Genomic DNA, 9,810 nt, shown 5'->3' with positions numbered 1-9,810 from the left:
CCAATTTTTAAAAATTCCGGCCCAATCTATTTTCAAAAACCCGAACTTTTTAAAACCCAGATAAAACCCGAACTTTTTTGTACATCACCAACTCTCGTCTCGTTACTTTTTGGTGAGCGTTCACTTTGTACTGCCTCGTTCAAGTTGCCTGTCTGTGTGGCTGTATCGCGTTTAGCGTTGGAAACTGGTTCGTTGCACTAATATGGTGATTTTGCATATCTTGTTAACCATTGGCTCGCTCGTTTACGTTACGTTGCCTCGTTTACGTTAACTATCGTACAGCTCAAGGAAAGGAAAGAAATAAAAAGTTAAAACAAATTTCATTAAAACTTTCATATAACCCACACGTTAAAAACAAACCATAAATTAAAAACTGAATAACATTGCGGGTTAAGTGTTGCATGATTTTCAAATACCAACATGTACAATTTAGAAGCTTGAAGTCCAAAAATTCCATCTATGTATGATAATCTTTAGAATCCTTCCATATTCTTATGTAAACCAGACAAGCTCCAGGACTAGAATTTCTATCATATTCTTATGTCAACCTAAGATGCACTTAAAACCACCTAGTCAGCCAGTCAGGTGACGGTAATCAATTACTAGAAAGTTTCAAATTCATTTAACAAATTACAGAGCCATAGTTTCTAATTGGTTGTGATCCAGCTTCATGATATTTACAAATATCCTAAAATGTACTTCATAGAGCAAAGGAAATTTAGGTATATACAAAAGAGACTAGATTGAGCTGGCTCATAATAACTGTACAATACGTAGATCAACTTAATTTAAAAAAGATTACCCACCAACAAATACCAGTTGTCACTTCGATTAACATTTATGTATGTACACTTAGTTTCTTCCATCATGTCAATTATCAGGACTTTCGCAAGATCAGGAAGGGGGCTGCGAATGAATTGTGGTGTCAGGTAACATTGCTACGGTTACTATGTAATATTCACAGCCAATAGGAAGATCATATGGGTTAGCAGAGGACCCTATGGTCATCCCATTGCTTCCCATGTCAGTATTACGATCAGCTCGAACTGGACCGACTACTAGTCGTTCAATATGCACAACCTGTCCAATTATATAGCTAGGACGTTGTGGAAGATGATCCACGAACAAAGCCACAGATTCAGTTGAGAGGTAGTAATTATGGCAGTTCCGGTTGATGGCCTCATAATGCCCAGAGGAGTTGAGTACAAAAGCAGCCAGCTCCCGCACTTCCAACCGGCCAAAGGATATCTTCTCTTTGTTAGCCTGCTTACAAACAAGTAGCTTATTATGCTTGAGAAAAACATTTTCATCTCCGAGAGTTTGAAAAAATAACATATATTACAGACACCTTCTATGAGCAAAGACAAAATGACTAAAGTTCCAATAACATATAAAGTTACAATCCAAGCCTTTAGGTCATGTTTGTTCCATTGGATTTTAATTCTAATTTCAAACTACTAGCTTATTTACTCCCATTTCCTATAAAATTTAAACCTTGGGGCTACCTCTTAGAGACTTAGACTACATGTCCATCAATCTTTCAAATAATCTTCAATGGGATTACAAAACCTAGTGAAAGGGTTGTAATTTATAATCTTCAATGGGATTACAAAACCTAGTGAAAGGGTTGTAATTTATAATCCCTCAAAAACGCTTAACTTTTTCTTAGGATTAATATTTATCACGAGTACAAAATATGAATATAGCCAGATGATCTAGTCTTTCCACAAACATATCCAAGTTTCCTGGCTTGTCAAGTAGCACATAAATTTCCATTATTAAATTAAGAGCAAGTCCAAAAAGTGTTTTTTTTGCTAAGTCCAACAAGTGCCTTTTATGTTGTTCCAAGTTAAAATTCAGGGCACTTGATAAAAAAAAGTAGATCCTGGTAATGCCTTATATCACTAGGACAACTAGGGCACCATTTATGCATGCCTTATTTCAACTCTGCAATAAAAAATTGATTTCCCTCCTTTTTACACATCTCTCTCCTCTCATCTTTTCCCTTCCCTCCAATTCTAATTCAAATATATTATTACTTTAATAATAAGGCACAATTATAAGGCAAATTACACAAATTATGTCCTACACTACTAGGACACTATATTTTATAAACTTTTGTAAGGCAACTACTAGGACACTCTTGGACTTGATCTAAGTAAATAAATTTGGACACTCACTCACTATCCTACGAGGGCCACTCACACTGCATATTTTACAAATTCATTTCCCATCTTTATAATTTCCAGAGCATGTGTGTGCCCGCATGTACAGATATGGGTGTACTTAGCAAGTATGACTGCGTGTGTGTGCGCATATTAAAACATGTCTTTTTGGGTGAAAACAGAGATTGCACTGGCCCCCATTGCGCTCCTGTAAGAGCGTATGATCAAGGCCACACGGTCAAAAGAAGTTGATCTGAGAATATAACATAACTTGGAAGAAGCTGGGTTTGCTATTTCCCATCATTCAGCACTATAATCATTCAACTACACTAATGACTCATAAACCATACAAATTACCTGTTTCTCCAACTGATGCTTCATGTACAGGGTGTTGACCAACTCTTTCTTCTCTTCCAATTCCTTAGAAAGCTGATCATTTGCAGCTTCGGCCTTCGAGTATCTTTCAAGTAGATCTGCACGGTGCCTTGACAATGTACCAACTTTTTCAGCAAGTACGCGAATGCACTCCCGAAGCTCTGCAGTACTATCATCTTCCTTGTCACCGGTAGAACTGAAAAATACAAAGGCAATGCAAGTTACAATTACAATATCATCATCAAGTAGATAATACAAAGAGAATATTGATTAGGGAATGTCATGCTATGGCATAAATTAAACAAATAGGGTTATAAATACAATTTTAAAAACACAATTTCAGGTTTTTAATGTGGCAGAGGGTACGTGATGATTATGCACCCCCCCCCCCCCCCCCCCAAAGCATTCAATCATTCCAAAGCACCTTACTTTCATGTTACAATTTGACAAGAATTGGCGACAAAGCTTCATTGTGCTTTTCTTTTTACTTTTGGTAAATTTTCAGTATGGTTATCTATAACAAGCTCATTAATACCTCCACAAAGCACAGAGCATGGTCTTTCAGATATATCATGTAGAGTATAATGTTGAAATCACAACCTAAATGTACCACAACGCACCTAAACCTGTACACAAAATTATTTTCCAGATAACTCCTTTGGCTTTCAAAACTGATTCAGGATTTCATAGATTCTCAGAGCAAACATCAAAACTAAATCCTTAGAGTAGTAACCAACTAGTTGAAGCTAATTTAATTAGACCATTAAAAGCTCTCGGTCATCATCTAGAGATGACATAAAAATACATACCATGCCTGAATATACTGCTTGTATAGTATAAGCTGGGCTATAATGCTCTTATAGTATTAGGTGGGTTACAGTTGGAATAAGGAAGAAGCTGGCAAAAATTAGGACTTCAGCTGGAGTAAGTAATAAGATTTGACTACCTATAATTTGAGCACTAGGCTACCAATAGCATACAATAAAACTATGTCTCCCTCGGTGTACAAACTGAGATCACGCTATTAGGTTACAAGACATTCCTCCAACTTTCTGCACTGCAATACAACTCTGAGACGACAGCCAGAGATTGAAACGACAAGATGTAAACTGGGTAATAGAGGGCATCAATGATTATGATTTAGGACCCAAGTAAAGAAGCAACCTCCCCCCACCCAAAAAAAAAAAAACTAAATCTTCAGATCTATCATGTTTTCACTTCCCTTTTTTTCCTATTCTAAAACCTAAGTTACAGCTAAAGGAACTTGCACGTATATTATATGTACTAGACTGTCTGGATAAGATGTCTTCTGAAACAATTCATGGACATGTTTCAGTTCACTCCTTCAAAAATTTTAATTCTGTTATAAGTGGTGCCACCAAGTTTGATGTCAAATCACCGACTTCATTTAATTCCCCATAAAAGAGATGCATGCAACATATACCCTTGTAACTGTTCTTCCTATACAAAACTGTGAACTCCTTCGTGATCAGATCTAGAAAGTTGGAGTATAAAAAAATTAGGTGGATACGGATAGCTCAAACAAACATATAGCTCTCTATTCTAGGAAAAACCAAAATCATAAGCAACAAAAAAACCTACAATTGATTCGACTTGGATCGCGGTGAGATTAGGGATATTCCATTTATTATTCTACTTGACTTATTTAGTTAGTTAATTAGTTTCCCTTCTTAATTTATCTAATTGTACGCAATTACCTGACAAAAAAATTGTATGCAATTAGGATTGTTTATTTTACGTCCTCAAACTTAACTTCCCTGCTATGTTTATTAAGCAACTCACAAGCAAAAGGGACTGTAGATAGTAATCTCAACACTGTTTGCAACCTATGCAACAAGAGACCTCAAAGAACCAAATTTTAGAAGAATTTACCAAATTTTAGGTCACTAATTAGAAGATATTAAGTTATGAATAGAAAAAGAACCCTTGAGTAGGAAATTCATATAGAAAGAGAGTTCAACAAGCTTAGAGCAACTCCAACAATAACTTTATACAAGCTCCTTAAACATTTTTTTGAAGAATTTGAAGCTCGAATGAATTCCAACAAGCTCCTTGTCCCTCAAAGATTTAGGAGCTCCATTTACTTCCTCAATGGTGAGGAGGCCATGCTCCCTCCTAAGTCATTTTCTATAATTTTTTCTCTTTTCAGTGTACTAAACATGCATGATATAAATATTGTTTATGTATTAAAGTAATAAAATATAGATAGAACAATTTGAGAAAGATTTTTGGAGAAAATAAAATTTTAACTCCTAAATAGCTAGGAGTTGATTTTTTAATAATATATTTAGAGAAAATTTTAGGTGCCTCTTGGAGTTGCTCTAAGCACGCATCATTTCCAAGTTAATTAAATTCCTCACTATTATAATAGTAGTCAAGACGATGATTATGATTTTATGAAAAAAGTTTTGGGCATCTTACTTGGCCAAAGATTGAGATAGAGCACGCAATGACTCTGCAAAAGCAGCAACGCTTCCAGAAGACACACATGTTTTGAGTCTTTCAAAAAGGCTGTGCATTTTAACAGCAGAAGCCCGTAGTGCACTATACTCTGATGCTCTCCTCTCAGCAGCGCAGAGATGAGTTTGGGCTTCTTCTCTGGCTTCATGTAGACAGTTCTCCAAGTGCGCACAATTCATCTGCAGTATGGGAACTAACACATTAGTCTCATGACCTTTTCCGAAACATATAGTTTAGTTCCTTGAGGCATATACAGCCTAGAGGTCCATCGTCAACCTGCCTCATTAGTTTAATCTCCTTCTATTTTTTGGAGGGGCAGCATTGTCGGGATAATTGAGATTTTTTAAGACATGTGATTACCACCATGTTACAAATACGACAGATTAGTAGAAACGACACTCACAAATAGAATTCAATACAAGCCCAAAGTCCATTTAATAGAGGAACAACAATAACTAAAAACTATCATGTCAGACAAAAAAAGAACACTCAAAATTAATTTTCAATACCTGTGATTCGTCTAGGAGCTTCCTGCTGATTTCCAACTCCCTACCAAGATTGACAATCTCCTCCATCAGATTACCAATTTTGGTTTCCTTCTCGCTTAATACATTGGACTTCTCCGCAAGCACATGTTGCAATTCTAACAGGAGTTCACCACTTCTTTCAGAATTTAAATTAGGATCACTATCCGTGTCGGAAAGAAAGGTATTCGGGGGTCGAGATATGCTATCAGCAGTGGAACTGGCTTCTAGTCCCATGCCAACATCTGCCAACATAGTTTCCTTGCAGTTATTGTTGTGGGGATGCAGATCCTCATGATTAGGCTCTAGCATAGATGAGTCTAACTGAGGATTCAGAATTCCAGATGAATCTGTCATATTCTCATCCAAACCTTCACATGGCTTAATAAGTTTGTCATGAACTCCTGATTTTACATGTTCGGAATTGGTGGCAGAAAAAACCTCATCCATGGCTACTGACGCCATGAAAGCTTCCCCTTCGCCCAAGACTTCCGACTTACTACCAGCCTTGTTAAATGAAGGATCAAAGATAGATGAATCTTTATCAATAGAAAACTTCTGCTCTTGCACATACTGATCAGACAATCTCTGCTCAAGTTCCTGTATGCGTTTCTCATATGACTCGCACTGCATTTGCTTATTCTTCAACATTGAAATCAGATGTTTTCCATATTCGTCCTTTAAATGCAAGGCTTCAGCAGTCTTCTCTGCAGCATCTTTCAATAGATTTTCCACTTTACTGTCATCAAGGGATTCATATTCAACATCAGAGCAAAATGAACATATTACAGCTATTGCAGAAGCAAGTTCAGCTTTTAGCTTTGCATTTTCAACTTCCATCTTGCTAGTTCCAGCAATTTCAACCAGCTCAGAAGTCTCGAGAACATCTTCAGAGCTAGACTTATCCGTAGCACCCAAGGAACTCTCGTCAACTTCAGATGCAAAACTATCATGAGAGAAGGAAAGTGAACCCTTTATACTTCCTTGCTTCTCAATTCTGGAAGATAATCCAAGCAAATATTCGGGAGCATAGCGGTCTACATCTGATATGTCAATATCCAACAAATTAGTATCGAAAGGAGCTATATTGACATCACATTGGTTAGGTGTGTCATATAAACCCATAGATGCTAATACATCCCTAGGAATATAAGAACTATGCACTTTTAAAAACTCCTCTCTTCTTCTGACTTCAGCTTCCCTCTTTGTTGCAAGCCGTTCAGCCAATTGTCCAGCCATACCCATATAGAGCTTCATTGAAGCCTTTCGTCTTACTACCTCTGCAAGGCAAGCTCTATAAGCAGGTCCGATGCCACGAACGACCTTCAAATGCTCAAATTGATCGCTCTGCCGCTTTATTGCCTCACTGAAAACAGAAAACTTGAAACGCACATCTTTAATTGTGAACTGAAGATAAGCTATCTTCTGCATGTAACCCTGAACAAACATATTCATTTCATCCTTTTTGCTCCTGCAGAAATCAAGAAGATTGGAGATTGATCGCTCACAAGCTTGCATCCTGGGGAGGTAACTTTTATCATGACCATCGTACATGGGACCTAGTGCAGAAACTGCATCGTGCGGACGGAGAGAAGATGACATTTGACTGGTCAGACAGTCATCTACAAGTTTCTTCACCGTACCGACATCTTTGCTGCATGGCCATATATTTGATAAATAAAGATGGTAAATAAATATAGAAAAGCAAGAATATCACATTGAAAAATACGAAAAACGCCTTCGCTCTAAGTCATCACAGATTGCATGTCAAAATTTCTATTCACAAATATTACGCTAGCGAAAACAAAGAACCTGTTACAGATGGAATACATACAATTTTCAGTTTGGTTACACTTGTACATCTTCAAATAATAGCTAATTTTCCCCAAACTAGACACTGGAATGACACTGATGTTTAATGCTTTACCTAAGCTCCTCCAACATCAGACGTTAACCGCAAATTCTGACAAAAATTTATCCCCTTAAAATTATGAACTAATGACACGAAAACAAAACTGTCACAAATTTTAAGACGTAACTGACACTAATTCTTTTATTAAAGAAGATGAGGTTGCCTTTATTATATTTTGGACCATGTGCTAATAGATTTTAGACAAATCTATACATTGTACCACATGATTCACACAAACATGTATTTAGAGGTTTCCTTGGTAGTCATTGTTGCTCAAACTACTTCTGTTAAATGGCATAAAATATGGATTAGTATGTCAATAATCATACTTAACTAGCCAAACTGTGTTAAAGGAGTATAAGAAGTAAAGATATAAAAGTGAAAACCTTAAAGTTTGCATTACACTTTTCTGCTCGGTAATATATTTCTGGCCTTCCTTGACTGTGAGTTCCACGTTCTTATTAAGATCTAAAGTTTTGCTATTGCTGGCGAACAAGTGCTCAGTACTGCGTTTAAGCTCTCCAAACTCCTGCTTAAATTCAGAAACCTTAGTCTCAAACTGCCTATGTGAACTGCTACAATCTTCCACCATCTTCCTTAAGTTCTCTTCCTTCACAAAATCCAGCAAGCACTTGCGGTTTCCTGTTTGTAAAAAAGGGATAAGTTTGCAAGACCTCAGTTTCTCTACATCCCTTCCAAAATTAACCAGCAGGCTAGAATGGCTTCTATTTTGCATAGAATAACGCTTCACAAAGTCATTATAGTTTTGCAATATCATCCTATAATAATGATCCAGAGTACCACGAGCAATCTCCAACGCCTTCTCTTGCACCTTTTGTTCTCTCAAAAACCTCTCACACATCTCATATTTCATCAATGTACGAGCATAAATTGCATGACCACGTTGGTAATGATACCTAAACTGTCTTTCATATGAAGGCAAAGCCTTCAGAGCAGGGTCTGAAGCATCATCCAAAGGATGAGGATTATGTGAAGAGGTCGGTGACTGCGGGTCAGGAGTTTCTATCAATTGAACTCGCTCCGGTGCAGGATTTGGTGAACCACTTCGCATTCTAGCTCTATTAAACAAATAAACTTCCCGGTCATCAGACGGAAGCCTATACACCGAAAGCTGTTTCTGCGAATCTAACTTCATATCAACACACAACAAAAGCTGATCATTAACATGAATCCCCGAAACCGATTCAAGATACCGTTTAACCTCCTCCACAAGAGTATATTCATCGCAATCAAGCTCAAACGAATGTCCATTTTCCGCTAAATGAACCAACACCTTCCCTCTCTGCACAACCCCTTCCGAAACACTAGAAGAAGCCATTCCTATCCACACTCACCAAATCCACACAATCCGACACGAAGGACTTATCGATAAATCCGCAATTCGACACAAAAATCCTTCACAAAACCCTACCTTTCACCAACCTCACACACACAATACCCTAATTACCACCCAAACACCACAAATTCGATCAAACCAAACCCTAATTCAATCGAAACTTCGCAATTAAAAACCCTAACTAAATCACCACTGAATCAGAACAAAAATCAACAATAAAACAGTGGATGATTCAATAATTACTATAAAAAGGAACTAAAAAAGGACTAGTAAATAAATAAAGATTGAAACTTGGATGAGAATAGAAACAATCGTAAACGAAATCGATGACGTGAGAATAATAATAATAGAAAAACAAAATGGATTAACTTAGAATTGGGCAAGAACAAGTTTATCACGATACGATATGTGTCTTTTGTTTTATATTATAGATAATTTTTTTGTATATTTTAATAGTTAATATAAATTAATTATATGAGAAGAAGATTTAAATACAGTGCGAGAGAGAGAGAAAGAGAGAGAGAGTTTTATGTAATTTGGTCGAGAGAGAAGGAGAGAGATGCTTCAACGGGAAGTAACCACAGCGGCCAAGGGGCAGCAGAAGGGGGTTGTGTGTTTATATATAATCTATTATTATATATATATATTATGGGTTGTACTTGTGTGTATAGTTTTGGGAAGAAGACACTCCTTCCCTTTGTTTTTACGAACTCTTTTTTTATTCAATTGCATCTGTATTTATTTATTTTTTGGAGTAATTTCATTTTTGTTACTGTTTTGCAGGGGTGTCCGACTGTCCGTGTCCTCTTTTAATTGGCATCTACTCCGAGATAGACTTTGCTGGTTCTTATAAAAATTGGAAATCGGACAATATCGATAAAATTACGAATTTAAAATTAATTAAAAATGGGAGATCAATCAAAGTAAAAATTTGATATATTATAATATTAAATTTTATTATTATGATTATGTTAGTTATTTATTAACTAGTACATA

General features: G+C 36.6%; 1 protein-coding gene across 1 annotated transcript; it reads right to left on the bottom strand.

The window, feature by feature from the left end:
• Positions 1–586: 586 nt before the first annotated feature.
• LOC141721151 (autophagy-related protein 11-like) lies at positions 587–9,509 on the bottom strand. Its single transcript, XM_074523917.1, has 5 exons — positions 7,844–9,509; positions 5,531–7,199; positions 4,983–5,200; positions 2,523–2,736; positions 587–1,263 (listed from the first exon to the last, which is right to left on the bottom strand). Exons 1-5 carry the CDS (start codon positions 8,794–8,796, stop codon positions 895–897), a joined length of 3,423 nt encoding a protein of 1,140 aa, XP_074380018.1. The 5' UTR covers positions 8,797–9,509; the 3' UTR covers positions 587–894.
• Between the last annotated feature and the right edge of the window lie 301 nt (positions 9,510–9,810).

The sequence above is a fragment of the Apium graveolens genome, chromosome 4 (genome assembly GCF_009905375.1).
Source record: "Apium graveolens cultivar Ventura chromosome 4, ASM990537v1, whole genome shotgun sequence".
In the NCBI taxonomy this organism is placed as follows: domain Eukaryota; kingdom Viridiplantae; phylum Streptophyta; class Magnoliopsida; order Apiales; family Apiaceae; genus Apium; species Apium graveolens.
Note: the sequence above shows the minus strand (reverse complement) of the source record. Positions and strands in the feature narration are given on the sequence as shown.

Excerpts from the sequence above, each read along its gene's own strand:
- LOC141721151 (XM_074523917.1), bottom strand. The coding sequence starts at position 8,796 with ATGGCTTCTTCTAGTGTTTCGGAAGGGGTTGTGCAGAGAGGGAAGGTG. Across the intron at positions 5,201-5,530 it reads AGCTCCTAGACGAATCACAG|ATGAATTGTGCGCACTTGGA; the intron begins GTATTGAAAATT and ends CCCATACTGCAG. Across the intron at positions 2,737-4,982 it reads CTATCTCAATCTTTGGCCAA|TTCTACCGGTGACAAGGAAG; the intron begins GTAAGATGCCCA and ends TGTATTTTTCAG.